Below are 24,936 nucleotides of genomic sequence, written 5' to 3'. Positions count from 1 at the left end.
TGCCTGCAGGATCAGTCCCTTGAGGAACTCCCACCCTTCTTGGACTCCCAGCTCACAGATGGGATTACCCCTCAGTCCCACTCTAACTAACCTGCTGAGCTCGTTGAAGATGGCCTTCTAGAAGTCTAGCACTTCTGCCCTACTAGTTGTCTTTCCAACTTTTTGCTGGGAAAAAGGTGCTCCTTCTTGAGAGGGAAGAAGGGCCTGACAGTTCAGTTTAGCTACCTGAGATGCTGCTGCTGGTGCTACTGGTGCTGAGTCACCTAAGTTATTTTTACCTGCTGCCATTTACAGTGGTGGACTGGAATGAGGCTGTAGGGGAGGAGGAGTCCTCACTGGAGCACACTGCTGTGTTGTGCAGAGGCCCCAGTGCCTGGAAGCGTGCACCTGAACACACACACACACACACACACACACACACACACACACACACACACACACACACAGAGTTGTACAGCGAGGGAGCATGCACGCACACACACACACACACACACACAGAGAGTTGTACAGCGAGGGAGCATGCACGCACACACACACACACACACAGAGAGTTGTACAGCGAGGGAGCATGCACGCACACACACACACACACACAGAGAGTTGTACAGCAAGGGAGCATGCGCACACACACACACACACACACACACAGAGTTGTACAGCGAGGGAGCATGCACGCACACACACACACACACACACACACACACACACAGAGTTGTACAGCGAGGGAGCATGCATGCACACACACACACACACACACAGAGTTGTACAGCGAGGGAGCATGCATGCACACACACACACACACACACACAGAGTTGTACAGCGAGGGAGCATGCACGCACACACACACACACACAGAGTTGTACAGCGAGGGAGCATGCACGCACGCACACACACACACACACACACACACTCACACACACACACAGAGTTGTACAGCGAGGGAGCACCTAACAGACATGCGCTAGGTGCTCCTACCTGAGAGGAAACAAGGGCCTGACAGTTCAGTTTGGCTACCTTAGATGCTGCTGGTGCTACTGGTGCTGACTGCTGAGTCACTAAGTTATTTTTACCTGCTGCTGTTTACAGTGGTGGACCAGACTGAGGCTGTTGGGGAGGGGGAGGCCTCACTGGGGCACACTGCCATGTTGTGTAGAAGTCCCAGTTCTAGGAACACACATAGAGTGTCACCCATCCATGTCACGAGTTTTGCTTGCCTGTGGCCAGAGGTGCAAGGCCCCAGAACCCAGACACCTCCTTGACACCTGGCAGGCTTTGTGGCTGCAGCAGGGCCTGGCAGGCCGGCAGTAGTTTTTTTCACCCCCCTGTGCCCTAAGACAGAAACAGCTGGCAGGCTTCATGGCCGCAGCAGCACCTAGCAGGTTTGCAGTTTTCACCCCCCTGTGCCCCAAGACAGATACAGTCACACAAGCACCCATGTCACAAGTTTTGCCTGTCAGCAGCTAGAGGTGCAGGGCCCCAGAACCCAGACTCTCCCTGCACCTATCTCCTTGACAGCTGGCAGGCTTTGTGGCTGCATCAGGGCCTAGCAGGCCTGCAGTTTTCACCCCGTCCCTTAACACACACACACACTGTCACCTATGTTACGAGTTTTGCTTGCCAGCAGTTTGAGGTGCAGTTTCCCAGATGCCCCTGCATGTATCTCCTTGAAACTTGGATTTGTGGTCTCAGCAGGGGCTACCAGCCTGTGGCTTAACACACACACATGACATGAGTTTTGCTTTCAGGAGTTTGAGGTGCAGTTCCGCAGAAACTCCTGCACCTATTGCCTTGAAACTTGGCAGGCTTCATGCCCTCAGTGGAGGCTACCACTCTTGCATGTTTCATCCAAATCAGCCAAAATACAGCAAAGTTATAGATATTTCATGGATTCCCTGTTATACTCTATGGCTGAATCTCTCTGAGTCGGCGCTGTATCTTCCAAAGCCGATTTGGCTGAATTGAATCAGAAAAGTGATCCAAATCTCTGAATCAAATTGCTGACATCCAAATTGGCCGAATCTGAATCCAAATCAAATAGTTCCCTATTTGCACAGGCCTAGTGTGGGGCCACTGGTTTTAAATAATTTTGGTATCAGTTCATAGAGCCCAGGTTATTATTAAGGTTGGTGTTGGCTTGTGAGTCCAGTCTAGGTGTTGGCTTGTGAGTCCAGTCTAGGTGTCAGTTCTTGGTAATTACAACACATCAGAGCAGTCCCCTTGCACATTTAAAGGCACCTCAAGTGATCAGGGAATCACCCCAAGTGATTACGAGCAAGTCACAAACTGCTTAGATGCAGGAATCAAGGTGGATGTCATATACTTGGGTTTTAAAAAAGTCTTTCATACGGTGTCACATCCCATTCTCATAAAAAAAACCTAAATGGCCGTGACTTAGATTATTACACTGTCAGATGGGTGGCAAATTGGCTTAGAGGTCACACCCAGAGAGTGGTGGTGGATGGGTCGATATTGACCTGGGAAGATGTGGGCAGTGGTGTCTCCCAAGATGCGGTCCTTGGGCTGGTGCTGTTCAATAACTTCATCAGTGATTTGGATGAGGGCGTGATGAGCACACTGTCCAAATCCATGGAGGACACCAAATTATGGGGCAAAGTAGATACACTGTAGGGCAGGGAATGGATTCAGGCAGACTTAGGCAGGCTAGAAAAGTGGGCAGAACAAAACAGGATGCAGTTGAACAAAGATGATGCAAAGTACTGCACCTAGGGAGGAGGAATCACCAACGCACGTACAGATGCGGGGATGACTTTCTAAGCAACACAGCCGCACTATCTCTGGAAGCCTTATCCAGTCACCATATCATTTTGTCTTCTAAATTAACTGCAGTTAGACGTTTTGTCTTTTGAGTCCTTGTGACATTGTTGGTGAAAAATTCATTTTTAATTAAAAGTAGAGGTGAAGGACTGGTTTTCAGATCTGCTATTTACTTGATTTCTGTTTGTAAATGGATCTGGTAAAAACTGGATCCATGTGAATGACAAAAAGGATGATCAAGTTTGCAGATGACACAAAACCACCAAGGTTGCAAACAGTTTAGAGAATTAGAACAGATGTTGATAACTTAGTTAACTGGGCTATCAATAAAAAGCCAAAATTCAACAAAGACCGATGTAAGATACTGAACCTAAGAAAGGAAAACCAAATCCACAAATACAGAATAAGATTACTGGACCAGCAATAGCACTGCCATGAAGGATCCTGTGGTTATGGTGGATGACAAATTCAACTTGAGTCAGCAAAGTGGTACTCTTGCAAAAAAAGGCAAGCACAGTTTTGATCTGCATTAGCAGAAGTATTGTGTGAAAGACATTGAAAGACATGAAAGAAGGAGATAATATTGCTATGTTCAGTGCTTAGCTGGAGTGCTGTGTCCAGCTGTAGGCACTGCATTTTAAAAAGAATATAATAACTGGAGTTCATGTAAAGGCAAGCAATAAAGTTGATAAAGGGGTTGGAATGCAAGCTGTATAAGGAAGGTTGAGAGAAATGGGTATTATTTAGTTTGGTGATAAGGAGAGTAAGGGGGACATGCTAGTAGTTTTCAAATACTTAAAAGGATGCCACAGAAAAGAGGAAGAGCAACTACAGAGAACAGAACATAAGGCAGTAAGTGTAAACTACAGAAAAGTACATTTAATAATCTCAGGAAAATCTTCCTAACTATAAGAACAGTTGGACAAAGGAACAAGCTGCCTAGGTACATTTTGGAATCTCCTTCATTGGAGGTTTTCAAGAAGATGCTGGTTAGGCATCTGTTCAGTAGAATGTAGGAATACTGAATCATGCTGAGGGACCCTAGAGGTCCCTTTCCTCCCTATATATATGTGCTGATTTGGGAGAAAATGTGCGTTTAATTGCTGTTGCTAAAAAGTCTGAGAAATATATACAATAAGGAATCTTTTGGAATATGTTAAAATGTATGTTATAGGGCAAATCCATGAGATAAACCTAGAATGAATTTTTAAAAATACTATGGACTCCACTTTTGCATGTCAGTAGGATTTTACAAGAAAATAATGATATAATGTAAATTAATATACATGACTGTCTCTACCCATGTAGAGTTATTTAAGGAAAGCACTTGTTATATGTATAGGTGTCGCAGGGCACTAAGGTGATCCTGCTCCTTAAGAACCAAAACAGCCTAGGTAGAGAACCCAGTGAGCTGAGGTGGAGTTCCACAGCTGTAAGTTGCCTGGGCAGCAGGCTAATGAGGGAATTAGCTGGCACCTGCACCCGCTCAGCTGACTGGAAGGAAGCAAGGCCCTGGGCGCACATGAGCCCCAGGGAGTTAGTTCTCTATCAGCTGCCGGGGGAAGGAGCTCTTGCAGGAAAAAAAACTACTTAGAGATATTTGATGGACTGGGCTGCTGCCTGTAAGATTAATAGAACTCATAAGGTACCTGGGCTAGGAGGCACACAATAATAAGAGTTTACCTCCTTAAAGGGGTAGAGTGTGGCCTCCATTATTATTGTTATGTTGTAGCCCAGGGGCTTGTTTTTCTGTTGTCTCTTAAACTGGTGGACCAAGAAGAGGCTATTAGGGGAGGAGGAGGCCTCATTGGGGCACACGATTGTGTAGAGCCCCAGCACCAGAGGGGTGCATTTGCAGAGGCCACAGAGCCCCAGCACCAGAGGGGTGCAGTCACAGGGGCCAGGGGGCCCAGTGACAACAGGAGGTGAATGGGAGGTTTTGGAATCATGCATCTAGCCCATAAGGCTTGGGTTGTTCCATGAAGCACCAACTTTGAGCTGGACCCAGCAAGCGGTCCCAGAAACCACAGGGTTCAGTGGGGTCCAACAGTAACTCATGGGCAGACTCCCTATTATTTATTTATACCAACAAGACATGGCAGAAGAGAAAAGAAGGTGCCTGCAGGGCAGAATTGACATGGTCACAGAACCCTAGGGGCATCAGCCATTCCTGGGGACCCCAAGCTGTGACAATAGGATTTATGTACAAGAGCAGAATCCTTACATTCAGCTGATAATACAGGGTGCCTACAAACATTTAGAGGCCTTCTCTAACTCATGGTTTGCCTGTTGAGTCCAGGGGATCAAGCCTGCCTGCATTGTTCCTGGCTAGCAGGTGGCGTAGGGGTGCTCCAGCACCCTCTCCCCAGTTCACTTCTCCCCACTCCACCCCACCCCAGCTCTGGAGCCATTAGTGGGAGGGGGAAGGGAGCTGAGAGAGGGTGGAACAGAGCCCTCTGATCTTGCAGGCCTGCCCGGTTACCCCAGGGAACTGGGCCAAGTCTGCAAGGTGAGGAGGTTCCATTCCACACCCCACCTCCAGCTCAGGTGAGGCAAAGCATTTTCTCAAGAGGCCCACCTGGAGTTGGGGGATGGGAGGGTGGAACAGAGCCTAGCTGTCCCAGCCCCCCAGTAACTCAGCTGAGGTAGCTGGTGGGGGGGGCCACGAGGTAAGGAGGCTCCATTCCGCCCTGCATCCCACTTCCCAACCAGCAGCTCCACACTGCTCCCTTTCCTTTCCCCATCCACCTCTTCTTCCCTCCTTTGCTGGCACCAGCCCAGCCCTGCCCTCATGAAAAAGTTAACCATCAAGGTAACACACGTTCCCCAAGCCACTCTGCTTTAAACCACCTTCATCTAACACCGGATTTGTTGAGGGTTAATTTGTTGCATGATCAGTCATATTAAAAGCTGTCTGCAGCCAGGCACCTGTGTTAACTCATGACTGTAGAGCACTTTCAGGAGCCCAATTGCACAAAAAAATGTAATTTATGTAAGCTCTCATATATATTCATTAAAGAAAAAATTCTAGTATAGTTATTTTACCTGTCAGTTGATAGTAAAAAAGAGGGCATAGGGACTTTCTCAGCTCGTACCCATGCCGAGTCAGGGCAGAATGTGGATTCCCTAGCACCAGTCAGAAGTCTTGTATGTTGTACCCACTGATTTACATGTCACTTGCTGACTGAAGGAAGTGAAATTTATAGATGCATAGTTTTTAAGACTAAACAAAGACCATTATAATACCTGACCTCCTATGTAACATGAGCTGTAGAATTTCACTTTGCTAATTTTCTAAGGGGTGATATCTTCCCCTAAGAGCTAAGATCCTATTTTTGCAGGATTTTAGATTTTGTGCTGGGACCATTTAGTATACTTCCAGCTAGGACCCTAAATGTATAGACTGTGGCTATAGTCTGGAGAATTTTTTACCTATGTAACTCCTTTTCTATTTTCTAACTGTTATTACATTTTAAATGTATGTGCTGCATTGCTTTACCATATATTATTCATTATATCTTCCATAAACATTTTATGTGCAGGTTCTTACATATATGATCAATTAATTATATTTATGTGTGACCTTCACCACTACATTGATTTATCTTGTTGTTATAGAGCCTGTACCAGCCCGTAGAGACTGGCAGAATGATGCAGACAATGGCCCAGAAGACCATCACACCCAAGGGACAAGTAGATTATTGTATCACATTACTGATGGAGATAATCCCCTTCTGTCACCACGCTGCTCTATCTTCAGCCAAAGCCAGAGGTTTAATTTAGACCCAGAGTCTGCCCCTTCTCCGCCAAGTAGTCAGCTTTTCATGATGTAAGAAAATCTATCATAACTTTAATTTTTATTATCTTTGTATAATTCACAATACATAACTGTGATGGGGTTTTTTCAGCTAGTATCATAATGGGATTTTTATTAATATAACATATTTTGTCATGATCAATTTGAAATACCATAAATAGGACCTAACATTTTCTGGTAAGAACCAAGTACAATATTCATTGAAGTTTTAGTTAATTATACTTTAGTAATGACATTTTTAAAGGTTAATAGTCTGTTAAGTGAGCACCAGATGAAGGAGGTTATTAAAGGTCCAGTACAGAAAAGTTCAATTATCATGTAATTATTTTATGAGGTACTCTTTGGAAAGGAAAGGCAGTGTGGTACACTTCTGTCTAGTACAGGTTAGTCCTTTTCAGAAATCCTAAAATTTAATTTCAGGCAGGAAAGATTTAAGGCTTAGAAATAAAGTTCAGGGAAATACAAATAAATAGTAATCAAGCCTACTGATTCACAGACACTAAGGAACCAGACACTAGAAACAGAAGAGCCAGACACTAAAGATCCTTCAAAATGATTACGCTTGTTGCCTGTAAGGAAGGGTTTCTAGTGCCACACCAATGTATTAAACACTCTTACGCTGGAATATTAATTGCTTTTTTCAAGTTCTTTGCAACATATGGCAACTAACCTTAGTTAGTTAAAGAACACTATTCTTTAAGTTTCAAATTTAAATTACGTAAAGGTGCTGAATGGTTTCCTTGGAGCTTGCAAGCTCAATCGGGGTGTTTGCACTCTTGGGGCAAGGATCTGCAGCTGGCTGTGCACACAGAATGCATGCACGTGATTGGATAGCTGTAACTCCAGGGCGGGAAGCCCAGGAAAAAAATAGGGAAAACGAGCTGAGGAGAGGCTAGCTGAACCTCTGCTGAGAAGAGCTGGTTCAGACGGGGCTGCTACCAGGACAAGTGCTTCTGAGAGGATGACTGGCAGAAGAATTGTGACTGAGCTGCTACTGAGGGCAGAGGAGCCACCAGCTACTGAGTACCCAGGATTACCTGGTATCCTTTACTAAAGGAGCAGGGATTGTGCAAATGGGTTCCCCTCCCCACTCTTAAGATTCCTGAGTGCAGGGAGTCACTGGAGGGAATCAGGGATGGGGGTTGCTAGAGGAGGTTTTCTGGAAGAGCTAAAGAAAGCAGCAGGGAACTGTGGCTGGGTGGGAGCGCCAGCAGAGAGCTTAATAAAGTACAGCTGAGAAGAGGCACTACAGGTGCCAAACACAGGGGAACTGCCTTGGGAAGTGTCTGGGGAATGGTGTGATTGATTGCAGGCATCTAGGAAAGACTGGATAAGGGAAGAAACCGTGGTCTCCAGAGCAGCCACACCTGAAGTCCTGACGGGCACCCCCCATCTTCTGTCCAGATGATGGCATTGCCACCCCTCTTCTAAGGCAGAGCGATCACCGCTCCCTGGGCTCCACTGCAGCCTTTGCACAGTGGACTACTTTGGTGCAGGCAAAGTGATCTTGTGGAGACCTGGCTGATTAAGTGTATATACCTGTTATAAGTTGCCTGAGTGTTAAAGTTGATAACATAATTGTTTTTGTTATATGATAAGTATTTGCTTTATCTGCTGGTATAGATTATTATTGAGCTCATTGAAAATATTTTGTTATTTATGGGATGCCGAATTTGTCAATCTCTCAGTTATTGTAAATAAATTATTGTAAATAGTTTTTTAGTGTGTGGTCTGGTGTGGGGAGGACCATGGGAGAGCACTCCAATGAGTGATGCTCCCAGCCTGTAGACAGAGTGGGAGTAGACTAAGGCCTATTGGCACCCCAGGATCCCAAAAATGTGGACATGGCTGCAGGTAGCACCACCGCCAAGTTTACAATTGTATTTTGATAGATATTCTGCCATGAAATCAGTTAAACAAACTTTTTAGAATTGGAACAGCTTATTTTAACCCACTAAATCCCTTATTTTGTTACAGAAAAATGCAAAGGTCAAGATCAAAGGTAACAGCCCATAAGGCTAGCATGGTTAAGGTGTGTCAGTGTCTGTGGCCAATAGCACAAACAAGAGTAATATGCCCAGCTGCCTGGGGCTCTGCAAAGCTTCGGTCCCTGATTCAGTTCGGCAGAGATTCAGCCCAATTTGGTGGCCAAATATGAATTGAATCAAAGGACCCTTTAATCTCTCCAAATCGAATTGAAATCCTCTGAATCAATTCAGAGCGATTCAGCGATTTGGACATAGAGACAGCTTGAAATGGTTTTTTTTGCATACCTCTAGATATCAGGGGCTTGTGAATGCTGCAATGCTGGGGCACATGGAATGTCCCACAGAATCACAGGGGGCTCCCTAGCATGCTTGGCAGCAGACTCAGAAGTGGACTGGAAGCACTTCCGGTCTACTTTGGGGTCCACTGGGGAACATGCAGGGGGGAACCTGAGGTCCCCCTGTGGCCAATTGCTGAGCTGGGGTGGAGGGGCAGTGCGCTCCCTGGCAGACCTGGAAGTGGACTGGAAGTACTTCTGGTCCACTTTCGGGTTCACCACTGAGCACGTGGAGGGACTCCCACACTTCTGTGGGATACTCCATGTACCCCAGTATCGCAGCGATCACAAACCAGGCCTGCTACCTCAAGGTATGTTGAAAAAACTTTTAAAGCTGTGTCTATGTCCAACTAGCTGATTCTCTGAATCAGCATCAAATCTTCAGATTCGGATTCACCCAAATCGAATTGGGGACAGTGATCCAAATCAATTAATCAAATTACTGTGCCTGATTTGGGCCAAATCCAAATTGAATAGGGCCACTTCGCACACCCCTACAGCTGCCTTTGACTCCCCTGTTCAAATGACCTGATATTCATTTATAGCGTGGTCAGCTGGGGGCAATCTTTGGCACAGATCTGGAATATGGCTTAAAATCACACCTCTTGTGCCTTAGCCACTGCATCTCCACCGTTTCAGCTAGCCAAAAGTAATTTTCAGTAGAACTGATATGAACATTTTCTGCTTGAAGATTTTCCCTTCCAAAATGCCATTTGGTTGAAATGTAATTCTTCATGGGAACATGCCACCACTTACCTCATGGTAGAGTCAGAGTTGCCATCATGGCATGTGATAGTGGTGGCAGCTCTGGCTCTAGCATGGAGCATATGGCAGTATCAGCACCTCCAGATCACACGGGAATGTAGCATGTGGAAGGAGCCACAGCTGCTGGTGTCATGTCCCCTGAGTCAGAACCAGAGTTGCTGCTGCTATTGCTGTGTGCCCCAGGCTTTAACCACCCTGTGGCCCTGGCTAGATCTGGCCTGCAAGGAGACCTATGGACTGGAGCCAGCTATGGGCATGAAATGAGTTTGATACTCCTGGCCTAGCTGTCTACCACATGCTCCAGTATCTTCAAAGGGAATAGAAATTTAAACTTCATAAAACTTAACAATTTTCTTTTATCTACCTGTCATATTCTACAGGTAATTTTTATTAAAAATGGTTCAGTGTAGCTAAATTCATGTCATTTCACAAATATATCACTTGAGTTGATAGAGATATCTGTCAACTTTCCTTTTTCAGGCCAAGAAGTTCTTCCAGGTGTAACTGTGAGGACAGAAAAGAACTACAGACAGTGGCACAACTTACCAAACATCTTCAAAGTCTCAAGAGAAAGATTAGGAAGTATGAAGAGAAGTTTGAACAGGAAAAAAAATATCGAGTAAGTGCTCCAAAACAGAGGAATGAGTTCCATGTATTTATTATAGGTAATGCATTTAAACTGTAAGATTGTGTCTCTTCCAAAATCATGGAAAAATCTAAATGTCTACAATCTATACTTGTGAGCTGCTTTTTTTGGATCTTCTTTTTGTTACCTTTGTTTGGAAATACCATTATCTGTATGAGTGGTTGCAAGAATGAATCACTTAAAATGTCCTAGAAGTTCTTACATCAAATAAATGCTCCCCTACTTATAAATATCGGCTTATTTGTATTATAGACACAATCATTTGCTTGAAAATTTTCTTCTGCTCTATATCATTCTTATTCATGCAGACCAAGTCCTAATTTAAAAAACAACAACAACCAAACACTGACATTTTATAAAAGTTGTGGATCAGTGAAAACCCTGATATGTGGCTATGCATGAACTGACGTATATAGTAGAGAGAGCTTTAAATAGGCTAGCTCAGGTACTGGAAGCAGTCTATGACAGGATGGAGCTCAGCCTCAGAGTCAATTAGCCTACTGAGCTCCGTGCTATAGCCTACTGAACTACTGGGACCCTACTGAGCTACTGGTGCCTGAGCTAATTCATTTGAAGGCAATGTGGGTATCTCTACACTACCCTGCAAACTGCAGCTGTACCTTCAGTGGTACTGGTATCCTGATATTTCTGCTTTACAGCAGAGAAATCTCTTATGTAGTGACTGGCAAAGGCTAAGGCTCCAATCAATCTTCCCAAATGTAGGGAATTTTGTGGTACTAGTGGAGGTCTCTAAGGTTTTGCCCACTACTGCAGTTTTCCTATGCATGGTATGATGGAATCATCTTAATTTATGTCTTGTTAGCATCCTTTGTAAATCACTGCTTACATGTTTGTAAAGGAAAGCAGTTTTCTTGGAGTTCATATAATTCCTTTGCTAACTGTTGCACGTTAGTATGTTAAAACCAAAAGCATCTTCAGACTTACTTATTTGTTTGAGTTTGGATTGCTGACTAGCGATTAGCCTGTCACAGGAATATAAACTCTAGTATAACTGCCAGCAAGTGAAGGCTCTGTAAGCTCTAACTATAGAACTACAAAAGCAGTTCTGTGTTTTGATAGTGAGAAAAGCTTGTAATAGGTATGGAAGGGAAGAAGTCATTTCAAAGACTTGTGAAATGGGAGACAAAGTAGCAGGATAGGAAGTTGATCTTGTAACTATTAGTTCTAAACTGAGGTGCCGTGGCACCCTTTCAAGGGCTGTGATACTGGCACTGCTATGGCCTGGTTTCACATGTCTCTGCTTCCACTAGGCACACATGCAGCTGGAGCAGAAAGCTGCTGCAGCAGGAGCATCTGTTCCTGCCTGCATTAGATTTATCTAAAAAAAAGAGGTAAACTGAGACAATACAGCAGAGATTCTCAGATGGGGTGCTGATAAATTCAGATAAGTGATATAATTTTTCATCTAAAAACATCTTGCATCTAAAAAAAAGTTGAGAATCATTGGTTTAAACAGATGAAAGGGGGGATGAGAGGAAAAGGCAGAGGATTTAACAAATGATTTGGGGAACTTCCAGAGTATAAGCAGTAGGAAAATAGGAGGAGAGGGTTGAATATTAAAACTACTGTTTCAAATAAAATGATGTGCAATATTGGGCCTTTTTGTGCTCCTTCCTTTTGATTAGAAAATTTTTGGTATTCTGGTGAAGCCATTAAAATGAAAATCTGCTAGCTTTTCTTCATTTGATCATGAAATTACAGAACTGAATAGATACTTGTGACTGCAACTGTCCTAAAGTAACCAGACGTTCTTTGCAGTAGGATTCCATTGTCATGATACAATAAAATGGCTTTGAAGGAAATGGTTTGAAATATCTTTTCCACAGTTTAGTGAAAAATTTCCTTTTTTACAGCAAAATTATTTCCTTTTTAAAAATTCACTTTTTCAGTATAAATTTACTTTAATCTGAATAAAATATGAAGAGGCACAAAAGGGACTGCAAATGTTCCTACTTCTAGATCTTTTTAAAAAAGTGAACCATATTTTATATACTTTTTCAATAATCAGGTCAGAATATTGAGCTGAAACCCAGAAAACATTTACATTTTTGAGTGCCCAAGTCTGAAGACCATTAGTAAGGATTTGATTTTCCCAGGCACAGAAGACTTTGACACTCGTTGTGCAAATCACAATGCGAACAATATCACTGAAGAGGAGCTTACTTATATTCATTAAATTAAATATACTAGCCAACTTTAAGAGTAGTCAGACCATCATGAACCCTTCAAGAATGAAGAGATGGCAAGAAAAGAAAATTGCACACATTGACAGGCTCAATTGGTTTGTTTTTTTTTTTTTAAATTAGCAAACAGATAATGATTCAGAAATAGCTGTTGGACAAGAGCAAATAACAGGTGCACTTTCTTGTGAGAGTTCAATTTATGCTTGGTTGTTTAGAAGTTTTTTGATTTTATAGTTAACTAGTGTTCTTCAATAGTAGTTCAGATTATCATGGTCAAAACTGAAAATGTTAGTGATAATCTTTTATGAAAATGGAAATGTCTGTATGTACGTGCATATCATAAAAACAGAGAGCCAACAGTATGAAACAAGGACAGACATGTTTAAGATTTCTGGGATCAACTTTTTTACAATTTATGCATCAGCATAATCTAGTCATGAACGGTCACTCAAGCATCATTATTTCTGCTTCTGAAAAGCTTCTTAAAGGGTTTATTTCTTCTGATAATCCCAACAGTTCTTAATGAAAGAAACAAGAAGGTTAAGAGTTCTTCTTTGCATGGTAATGGAAAAACATTTTAAGTGTTCCATTTTTCACACCAACTCTCAAAGGGAGAACACAGCAAGAGTGGTTTCTTTATTCTACTTATGCTGATTCTATTTATTGCTTCTGCTGCAAATTGTTTAACTCCAGAGATTTTGCTTTTGCCAAGAATGGTATGGTTGGGGTAGCTACAAAAGATTCAGACCATGGGAGAGTAGCACTGGAGTATCTTTTGGCAATTAGCACTACCTGCTCCAGTGAGTTGCCCAGTGTCCCTCTACTATTCAGTTACATCTTACTTAACCATTCCTGAAGCCATAAAATGAGGTTTGTTAGCTGAGAATAGGTTCCTCTTCCTTAGAAGGCCTTTCCTTGCCAAATATGTGAACAGGATCTTGTCAAAATGGTCAAGTAGAGTATGCTTGAATTTTTCATCTACACTAAATTACTGTTCTCATTATAGAATGATAATCCTTCTTTATTCTCGTAAGAAGACATATTATGCTTGAGAAACAGAGCACACAGTCTAGAGGTGAAAGGACTCAAAGAAGCAATGCAACTTTGTGAAAAGGCCAAAGAGGTACAGAGCTACAAGTGTTGCAAAAGGGAAGTGAGGAGGTCAAAATACAAAATACATCCAATGCACGTATACAAATGACAGAAATATGGGGAATAAACAAGAGTTGGAAGCTGCAGCCTATGAAAAGAACTATGATCTGATTGACATCGCTGAAACCTGGTAGTTCAGCTCTTATGACTGGATTGTCAACATGGAGGGTTACACTCTTTCAGGATAGGGTTGGAAGAAAAAATGGTGGTGGTGTCTTATATATCAAAAACACATATACTTGTCCACTGGTTCAGGAGGAAGAAGACGGTAAAACAATACATTTGAGTGAAGATGAAAGGTGAAAGATGTGGCACTGTTATAGTGGCAGGGATTTATTATAGGCCACCTAAACAGGAAGAGGAGGTAGATGAGGCAGTCCTCAACCAGGTGACAAATCCATCCAAAAGCTACGGGATGGTAGTGATGTGAGACTTCAATTTTCTGGACACCTTTTGGAAGAATAATGCAGCCCGTTCCTACATTGTGTGGAGGACAACTTTCTGATCCAGAAACTGGAGGATAAAAGTAGTGGATCCTCTAACTTTGATCTGCCGTGACCAACAGGGAAGAACTGGTGGAGGATGTGAAGGTTATGGGTAACTTGGGAGGAAGCAATCATGATATGGTAGAATTCCAGATCCTGAGACAGGGAAAGCATGACGTCAGCAAAATTAGGATACTAGATTTCAAAAAGGCAGATTTCATCCAACTAAAGGAGTTGATAGTTATGGTGTCATGAAAGGATATTATGAAGGATAAAGGTACCCAGGAGGGTTGGGAGCTTTTAAGGGGCACATTATTGGAAGCCAAACAAGAAACTGTCTTTTCATGATGGAAGCACAAGAAGAATGGCAAGAGACCAATGTGGCTTCACATGGAGCTTCTAAAATGCCTCAAATGCAAAAGAAAAGTATAGGGGCAATGGAAGAATGGACATATGACAAAGGAAGCATACCAGGAAATAGCAAGGACCTGCAAAGACAGCATGGATTTATGAAAAATTAAAGTGTCAAACAAACTTGGTCTGCTTCTTTGACAAAGTTACTACATGCGTGTGTCGCAGGGCAATAAGGTGCGTACTCCTTTAAGGGCTGAAAAATCTTAGGCAGAGAGCCCTAGCAGGCAGGCAGGAACCCCACAGGTGCAGGTTACTGTGGCAGCAGGCCTGAGGGAATTAGTCTGCACCTGCAGCTGGTCAGCTGACTGTAAGAGGAAGGGCCCTGGGCCCATATAAACCCCAGTGCTGGAACTAGAGAGTCAGTTCCCCTGCCAGCAGGCAAAGGGGAAGGGAAGGAACCTCCAGGGTGGAATTGCCCAGAGACACTGTAGCTGCCTGGTATGAGGCTCTTGGGGCTAATGGGGATTCAGGAGCTCACCGTGTACCCTTGACTATTAGGCACTTAGTGCCAGGGAAAAAGTTTTACTCTTTTAAAGGGGCAGAGCACACCCTGAACTTTTTGTGTTATGTTACAGCCCAGGGGCTCATATTTTGGTTGCTGTCTTATAACTCTGGAGGATCATGCTAAGGCTTGGGGAAGGAGGAGGCCTCATTGGGGTCCACTACAGTGTGGGGACCCCAGCACCAGTGTGGGTGCAGTATTCAGGGTGAACAGACCCCAGCACCAGTGGGCACTGAGAGAGAGAGAGAGAGAGAGAGAGAGGGCTGCAGAAAGCCCAGAGCCAAGGGGTGCCAAGAGAGACGGGACTGTGGAGAGCCCAGTGATGACCGAAGGCCAAACTGAATTAAGGCCTTGGAGGGACAATGAGTGAATTCCATCTGCAAGGCTTGGGGTGTGGTAAAGGGGTAGTTTGGAGTCATGCCGCTAGCCCATAAGGCTGAGGGTGTCCCAAGAGGCATATATTTTGGAGAAGACGCAAAAGGGGTCCAGGACCCCACAGGGTTCAGTGGGGTCCATTAGGATTGTGCCCAAAATACAACTTGAGGGCAGCCTCCCTATTTACTATAGTACACCAAGACATGGCAGGCGAGAAAGAGGGTGCCGAGTGGGCAGGATTGGCATGGTCAAGGGGACCTAGGGGTATCACGGCCATCCCAGAGGACCCTGTCCTATGACAGTGTGGAATAAGGGAATGCTGTGGATAAAGTGTAGCTGGATACCAGAAACGCTTTTGACAAGGTCACACACAACCTTCTCATAAATAAATTGGAGAATTGTGAGCTGGATAAAGTACCACAGCTCCATAACCACATGCAAAGGGTAATTATTAATGTCAGAATAGCAGGAGGTTTCAAGTGGAATCCTATGGAGGTTTGTTCTGCACCCAGTACTGTTCAATATGTTTATTAATGATTTGGATACTGGCATAGAAAGCTTCTTGGAAAAGTTTGCAGATGACACTAAAAATGGGAAGGATTGCAAACACACTGGGGGATATAAGTGCATTTCAGAAGGATCTCAACTGAATGGAAAGTTGGGCTAGAGTTACCAAGATGAAGTTGAATGTGGACAAGTTCAAGGTGCTACCCCTTGAAAACATCAACGTGAACATGAATATAAAATGGGTGGATGGCAGCACTATGGAAAAGGACTTGGGAATCTTGATGCACCATAGACTTAATATGAAGCTGCAGTTTGATGCAGCCTCACAAAAGATGAATGTGGTTTTGGGATGCATCAATAGAAGCATTAGGTGCAAGACAGTGAGGTGATAGTGCCGCCCTACTCGGCACTGGCTAGGACTCATCTGTGGTACTCTGTAGTTCCGGGCTCCACATTTTAAAAATGATGTGAAGATATTAGAGAGGGTCCACATTGGGCAACAAAGATGACTTGTCTTCCAAGCCCTTGATCATATGAAAAGAACCTAGGAATGTTCAGTTTGCAGAAAAGTTCAGGCCTCAGGGCATGTCCTTGAGACTTGGGTGTTGGGCTGTGTTTGACCCCAAAGGAGGTCCCGGCACTCCTCTGCCACGACTTGATCTTGCTGCTGATCTCCCACAGCAATGATCCTGGAGTCTGGAGGGCAGTGTCACCCTCCTGGGTTTTGCTGCCACCCCCTTTGCTTCCCCACTGCTGGCTTTTAAATCTGTCGGGCGGCAGTTCTTGGTGACATCATCCGCCAGCATTGCTTCCAGTCACAAATAAAAGCGGCTGATGAACTGCAGCGGCAGTTCTTCTCAGCGCAGCACATCTTTTCCTGTTGAAGGTAAGTAAGACCCTTCCTTAGGGCTTTTAGTTTTCTTTTTCTGGGGGCTTACCCCAGCCTCAGCTGTCACCATGGGAGGGGTTCCCAGGGATTTTGTTTCTGTCCCCATGGGACACCAGCTAAAATAGTTGGAAAAATTCTTCTTTGCTAGCTTTCCTGTACAAATATCCATCTTCAGGTAGTGGGAGATGAGATTTACCCAAAGAACTTTATCTGCCTATGTCCTTAGCCCAACATGGCTACAAGCAACACCCCTGAAACATCTGTGAATGAGAGAATTCCTTCAGATTTCAGAAGACATGCAGAACACCCATGGGAATGGCTTTTAACCTGACATGAATTGAAGTTAAGGGATTGTGACTACTCAACCTCTTCATATTGCTAAATGGAAGGAGGTTCTGGTTAGATCCTGATAGATCCAAGAGGTTTTGGGAGTGGTTTTAGATTGGAAAAGTTGATAGCACCATAGTAGTGAATGGGGGTGGGGGTGGAAGTGATGGATTAGAGGCCTATTCTTTTTTATCATTATTATTATTATGAAGGAAATAAGAATATCTCATAGTGCACTGTGATTTCCATTCATATGCTATCTTTGTTCAGAAATATTCTTTAAAAATACTGGCATGACTACATCTGGAGTATTACAGAGATTCCTGTAGAAAAAACATACATCCTAATTCTGAATGAGCTGTGCACATTCTAAGCCTTATGCACTGTTCCTAATTATATTATAAGGCTATAATACCTAAAAATACACAGTGCCTAAAGTTCAGCTTATGCATTGTCTTTGAAGTATCATGGCCATAATGGTGACAACAACAACCACACTGTGTTCTTTTTCTTTCTCTTTTACGTGCAGCCTTCATATGGTGACAAAACTTCCAATCCCGAAGTTCTGAAATGGATGAATGATTTAGCTAAAAGTCGCAAACAACTCAAAGGTACATAATAATCTACATTTCCATTTTCTAATTTTTCCACTTTTTCCCACCCGTTTCTCTTTCACTACTGCATTGATTTAAGTTTCCCTATGGAAAATAGAATATGCCCAACCTCAGTCTCTCACAGTGAGGAAAGACTGTTATTATGTATCCTCTTAAGTGCCTTTTTTGCAAGAGGAACATGTCTAGGCTCTTCTCATATGACTTGCCTTCTAAGACCTTGATCATCTTTGTTGCCCACTGTAGACCCTCTCTAACATTTTCACATCTTTTTTAAAATGTGGAGCCCAGAACGACACAGTACTGCAGATGAGGCCTAGCCAGTGCTAGCGCTTGAGGAAAGTCAGTTCCACCCCACCAAGAGTCCCCTTCTAAGTATCAGCCTTCTTGAAAACTACATTACAATTTTAATTACAAATCCAAATTGCAAAGTCAATGACTTCTTTATGGTGACATGATTCATATTGTAGCTGATTTGTTGACTTCATATTCTAAACTCCGTTTTAAAGCCCTTATTATTTGATCATAACAATTAATTTAGTCTGCCTGAAATTAGATTTGGTCCAGAGAGTCAAATTCTCCTGTCTGCGTGTACAGGGATTTATTAATGTCTGTGGAAGTAACACATTCTTATCCTAGGGGAAAATGTAGCCACTATTGATTTATTTATTTTTAAGGCCATTTAAAAATAATAAAATCCTTTTTAGCTTTAGATGCATTCTCATCATGAATTAAATCATAGTGTTACATTGTCATGCTGTTACAGTTATAACGTTAAAATTATTAATGTTAATGTTAGATCCTGACTCCATGTGAGGCCCAATGGCTAAGGAGATGATGATCCAATTGCCTATGGATCCTGGTACTCATTAGCCAGAGCAAGCAGGGAGCAAGCACCAGCACACATTGCTCACAACAGCTTTATTCAGAATGGAGACAGCTTCGGGTGACACCCAGTCTATGAACACAGGGAGCAGCAACGAACAACAGTTCTTTCCACATTTATACACTTTGGCTCATGTTTATTAACATTTATTCCACCCTCACTCCTCCTTTGTACCACCCATATGTCCTCCCATTTCAAGCTCTGCTTCTGTTTACTGTTTGTTTCATTAACATGGTTTTCTGTCTCATGTACCATCTTCCACCTTTTTTGGGGCCCCTGTATCTTATCTCATTCCTTACTGTAGGTGATTCACAGCACACAGACTCACACAGATTCACTTGCTGCTTTTTTTCTCAGAAAATGGTTGACACAGTTAAGATGGTTACTTAGCATAAGCAAATGGCTGGCTTAGCTATCATTCTGCCTTGTGGTCAGCAGCTTTGCTAGGCCACAGGTCATGCCTTTGTATTCAGCTGCAAATCTAGTGCTCCCTAATAATCCAAATTATTTGTCATCCTAACAGTTAATGTTTAGGGTGGATTTGAAAAGTACCCCAAAGCAGTTAGGAACTCAACTGCCATTGAATTGAAATGAGAAATATATAGCTAGCTCTCCAATATGCCTTTGAAAATACCAAGTGATTTGCCTGCACTATCACCAGAAATTATATAATCTTTTTTTCATTAGAAAAAAAGAAAATAGATGTGAAATGGCTAAACTACATGTGAAACCCACCACACATCAAAGCACTAACTCAAATATACTTCAAAATAACACACAGAATTTTTCATTCTTACATCTCATGAATCTGGCAAAAGTGCCCTCATCCTTAACTTTACTACCAAGAGAGTTAATTGATTTCAGGTGGTAAACTTCAAGTGGTAAAACTGAACCTGGGCAAAAGGGCTGTATGAAGACAAAGAATATTATTAGCTCCATTTTATAAATCAAGAAAGTGTGTCATGGTCAGACTGCAGTTGGAGTACTGCGTGCAATTCTGGGCGCCACACTTCAAGAAGGATGCGGATAACCTGGAGAGGGTCCAGAGAAGGGCCACTCGTATGGTTAAGGGCCTACAGACCAAGCCCTACGAGGAGAGACTAGAGAAACTGGACCTTTTCAGCCTCTGCAAGAGAAGGTTGAGAGGCGACCTTGTGGCTGCCTATAAGTTCATCACGGGGGCAGCCGTGATGAACTTATAGGCAGGGAAGGGAATTGGTGAGGTTTTATTCACCACGGCGCCCCCGGGGGTTACAAGAAACAATGGCCACAAGCTAGCAGAGAGCAGATTTAGATTGGACATTAGGAAGAACTTCTTCACAGTTCGAGTGGCCAAGGTCTGGAACGGGCTCCCAAGGGAGGTGGTGCTCTCCCCTACCCTGGGGGTCTTCAAGAGGAGGTTAGATGAGTATCTAGCTGGGGTCATCTAGACCCAGCACTCTTTCCTGCTTATGCAGGGGGTCGAACTCGATCTATTGAGGTCCCTTCCGATCCTAACATCTATGAAACTATGGAGAGATGAAATGACCTACATGAGGCAGGAGGAAAAATGGGTGTTTTTATGTCATTTTTATAACTCCCTTGATCCTAAGATACCTAGTGACAAAAGTGGGAGTTAGCACTGTAGAGCAACATGAAGGCTGTTTGCTTTCATGCCGATCTGCCCAGGGACATGGAAGGGTTGTTGTCCCTGATCACACTCTCTATGCTAGGTAGAGATGTAGTGTTAAATTAGGGCAGTGGCACTTCAGCACCATCTGGCAGGTTCTGTTATTCATGCTTTACCCAATCCCTGATCAAACCAATTTAGCAAATGGTCTCAAGGAAAAAAGAGAAACATTAAAAATTTAAGAATAGGATTACTGTCCTGAATGGGTGTGGTGTGATTACAGTACCATAAAAGATAATGGGGTATGCTTTTGTTGTAGGTTAGAGGTAACCTTTCTTGCAAACACTTATTAAATACTCATTTACCTTATCTTTTTAAACAGAATTTAAACTCAAAATGTCAGAAGAACAAAACTGTGCTTCCAAAGCACCCCAAAGAAATGGGCAACACCAAAGCACTGGAATAAACAAGGAGAGTGGGAAACAGGAAGCAGCAAGTGCTGAACCAGTGTCATCAGTGGAAGAAACCATGGATACTGTATTGAAGAAATTAAAAGAGAAGAGACAACAGCTTAATGTCCCCGAGACCATAAAGGTATCTCAAAAAAAATAGGCATGTCTGTTTCTTGTAGAATATTCACCTCTAGGGAAGAAATTAAATTTTGTTTAACTGTTAGTGTCCTACTCAGCGCTCTGTCTCTATGGCGCCATTGTTATTGCACTGTTATTTAGTAGTTCCTTTTGGAAGTAACAGCTTGTACTGTGCCATACGTGCCACACACAGTTATTTTTAGGCAGTATGTCACCGTGATGATGCGCGTGGAAACATGACGCATAAGGGAGCATGTCACTACAGTGACGTATTGGCAGTATCACAGTTTTTTGTCTGCAGATGCTATGTCACCATAGCACATTGCTATAGTGACCTAGCGTCACATGTAGACATACCCAGTGTATACTGAACTACAATGGTTCAATGATATCCCCCAGGTTCAGCACCACATGATGTCATCTAGTGACTACAATTTTTCTGGAGTGACAAGTCGATGAAGAGTAACAAAGGCAGAGAGGTCCATTTTTGTTCAGAAAGATTCAGAAATAGATTTATCATGTTTGGAGGTGTATGGCAATAACTGAAACAATAAGGAACTGTAATAAAAAACCCCCCTGTAACTGTTTCAGATGACATAGAATATTTTCATTCTATCACAGCTGGTCATAGAGTAAAAGTGATCGGACCTGCAGTCTACAGAAACTATATAAGTAAGAACAAATCACTCATCTACAAAACTGGCCGTTATGTTTCTTACCCTAAGGCAGTGTGTCATTGAAGCCCATGGGTTTGTATGATACTATCATGTACCATAAGGATTTAGCAACCTATGGCTTGCAGGCCATATCCACCCTGTGAAGTGGTTGGATCCAGCCTATGAAGCTCTTACCCAATTTGGGTAGCAGGGACCAGGTGGCATGCAGCTGAGTCATGCCATCCATCCCCTCAACATCACCCCTTCTGCATTCCTCTCTACTTCTCTCTTGTGCCTGCACTTAAACCTTGCTGTAGCGGGGCTGGGTATCAGTAGCCAGGGAAAGTGTAAGCAGCTAGGACACTTCAGGAGGCAGAGATTGATTGCCCATCATGGCAAAAGTTTGCCAACCCCTGAGTTATAGGAAAAAATAACTCCAAAACAAAATAAAGTAGTGTGGCATATTTCAAATACTTTTCCTCAATATTAAAATCATTCCAATGTAGGCACTTGAAATCTGACTGTATTATTTTAAACCTGAAGAAATGCCACTTAACAGCTCACACTAGGCTATTTGCAGCAAAATATGTGCTAATGGTGCTACATCCCATTAGCTATAAGGTCTATTCACTGTGGCCAATATTTTTAAAGATAAGGGGACAAAGTCTGCTCTCAGGTACACTTGTTCAGCCCCATTGAATTCAAAGGGGTTATACATATAGAACTGAGAGTGGGAACCTGGCCCGGAATTTTTTTTCATATTTTTTTTTAGAGTATATTTCTTTTTTCAGCACTATAAAGTATATAATTACAGTCACATCTACCAAGAAATGAGTGAGTTCCGCTGATCTATGGTAAGCTGGTCTCATGCACTTAGTAACTGACTGAGTACCAAACTAGCTCTTTCTCTGTTTTATATAAATTTCACACACATGGACCATGTGGCCTCTGGTGTGTGGTACTGATAGCTAAAAATAGTACTCCAATTGAACCTAGCCTTGAGCCATAATACTGGAGATGCAGTCCCCTATCTTTGGGGAAGTTTTAATCAGAGTTCAAATAAGCATCTCCAGCCTAGTTAGCTTGTCCTTTTGGCTTCTATTGCACAAGGGTTAGATTCTTACTACATAATGCCAAATTGATACCATGGCCAATTACTTTCTCCTACGTGCAGGTAGTACTTCTGTACGTTTGTGAATCCATTCAACATATCTTTTTGCCATGGCACAGTTAATTTTCTTTTTCTTTCCTTTTTTTCTTTCCTCTTTTAAATTGGTTTATATTCTTCAGGGTCCTTCTCAAGACTCATAGTATTTTTCAGAATTATAAAGCATATTATTGAAATCACTTTACTTTTCACCACAGTGCAAGGCAGGTCTGGGATGCACCACCACCAACTGTGAAACAGGATCTGGAAAAGAATGCTTCATCCAATTAAAGGAAAGGCAAATGTTGATTAGATTCTTCTTAAAAGTTATAGCCTGAAACTAACTAATTGTAGCTATTTTAGGGAAAAATTGATAGAAAGTCAAATGTGAAAGATTAATGTTTCTTAATTATTCTGAATAGTTTTTTTACTCCACAATTGGTCCAAGTAAAGCCAATGGCTACATATGGGGTACATCTACAAAATAGAATTACCCTGACACAATAAATTCTGGTGCAGTTCATGTTGGAGTCTGCTTCCAGGTGCAGCGTTGACACATGCACCCAGGATTGCAGCAGTTCCAGCCAGGACAATATAGTCACAGGCTGGCAGGGGGCCAAGGAGGGTCAGACCTGGGATTTGGGTGGCAGCAGTGAGTGGCACAGCAACTGGCTGGTGCATGAGGGTGCTATATATAATACAGGGCTCACTGTGAAAGTGTGAGGTGGGTCTAGCTCGGTCTTTCATTGAACTCTTCTGCCACGACTTGGATTGAAAAAAGGAAGAGATGTTCAGTGTTATTTTGGGATGAGAAACACCACATACCACCCAGGTGATATGCTTTCACCATGCAAGTTTTATTTCCCTTCAGGTAGTTACAGTATAGCACTCTCCTCGCTAATTACATCATTAGCGAGGGAACATTGGCAAGGCTGATAAGTAGCGCGGGAGTCCCGAGCATCCTGCACAACTTAGGTTAATTTGTAGCAATAGAGTCCTGGATAATTGATTCATTAGCTGGGCACGTTCTCTGCGCCTTGTGTTCCCCGCCACTGTCTGTGAGTACTGGGCTCTGTTTACATCCATCCCTGTGGGGCGGAAGGCTCCAGGCTGCTTCTACTGCAGGGCTCCAGCTCGGAGCCTTCTCCCTCAGTGTCCCCCTCATCCCACCGGTTCCTGGCTTTCCCTGGACTCACTGAACTGGCTGCAGCTGCTGGTAAGCTCTCCCTCGCCCCAGCATCCATCTGCCCCATCCTGGGACCGGCAGACCCAGCGTTCTCCGAAGCTAAAAGTTGGGTTCTCTCTCTCTCTCTCTTACTCTCCCTTGTCTCTTCTTCTTTTTCTTCTTCTTCACAGTCTATCCTCTGTCTTCTCCATGCCCAAAGGCAAACTGTGCTTGCTCACTGCCATGTTTTATCAGCCGCGCCTGGCTAATTATCCCGACTTGCCCCTGGTGTGACCTCCCCTCCACCTGTGCACCCAGTTACCTGCTCCTGTGACTGTTCCAGTAACGGGGCTCCTACCTGAGCCCCTGTTACACTAGCACATGACCGTGCTCCAATACAGCCCTCTCACTGTATCACCCTTGAGTCCCATCCAGCCCCGGTCACCATTTACACATGCATTGTGGAACATAGATTACTCTGCTGTAGGATAGTACTTGTTCCAGACAATACTATTCTATGATGGAATTAATTTACTGTGCCCTAATATAGGTGCTCGTGTAGACAGTGATGCTTTACTGTGGGGCTGACATAGATGCACAAATGTAGTAAAGGGCTGTGTAATTTATGTGAATATATCAAAATCTGCTCCTTAACGTTGTAGTCATTAATGTATTTTTGTGCTATTTTATCAGTCACAGTTATAAAATATGAAAGATCTGTGGAGTCTGGGAGATCATAAGTACAGACCTAGGGCTTGTGGGGATCAGTTTGCTGCATTACTAGAATCATAAGGCTCCTGGAAAACAGGATGAGCAAAACACTTGGATTACAAACAACATTAACAGTTAGATGCTGGAGTCTGCAGCAGGCTCCATTTATCAAGTCTGCTCTGATGCACTGTAGTTACTTTCTTGTGTATGGGAACCCTAAAATTATTAGTTGAAGTAAATCTGACATCTATGATGATGACCTAGACTTCCAAGGAGTTAAGTTGATTTATATCATCAGAATATCTGTCCTTAAATAATGGCTTCACCAAATTTCTGCAAGAAATGTAAAAGAAGTTATTTTTGCATAGGATTTTACATTT

General features: G+C 43.1%; 1 protein-coding gene across 2 annotated transcripts in view; it reads left to right on the top strand.

The window, feature by feature from the left end:
- FAM13C (family with sequence similarity 13 member C) overlaps window positions 1-24,936 on the top strand; it is a 73,956-nt gene that overhangs the window by 21,695 nt on the left and 27,325 nt on the right. For both annotated transcript variants that reach the window (XM_059729845.1, XM_059729844.1), the window contains exons 2-5: window positions 6,394-6,604; window positions 10,161-10,299; window positions 17,711-17,792; window positions 20,670-20,881. In XM_059729845.1, coding sequence (XP_059585828.1) covers window positions 6,394-6,604; window positions 10,161-10,299; window positions 17,711-17,792; window positions 20,670-20,881 — 644 coding nt within the window. The remainder of the gene's footprint in view (window positions 1-6,393; window positions 6,605-10,160; window positions 10,300-17,710; window positions 17,793-20,669; window positions 20,882-24,936) is intronic.

The sequence above is a fragment of the Alligator mississippiensis genome, chromosome 6 (assembly GCF_030867095.1).
Source record: "Alligator mississippiensis isolate rAllMis1 chromosome 6, rAllMis1, whole genome shotgun sequence".
In the NCBI taxonomy this organism is placed as follows: domain Eukaryota; kingdom Metazoa; phylum Chordata; order Crocodylia; family Alligatoridae; genus Alligator; species Alligator mississippiensis.
Note: the sequence above shows the minus strand (reverse complement) of the source record. Positions and strands in the feature narration are given on the sequence as shown.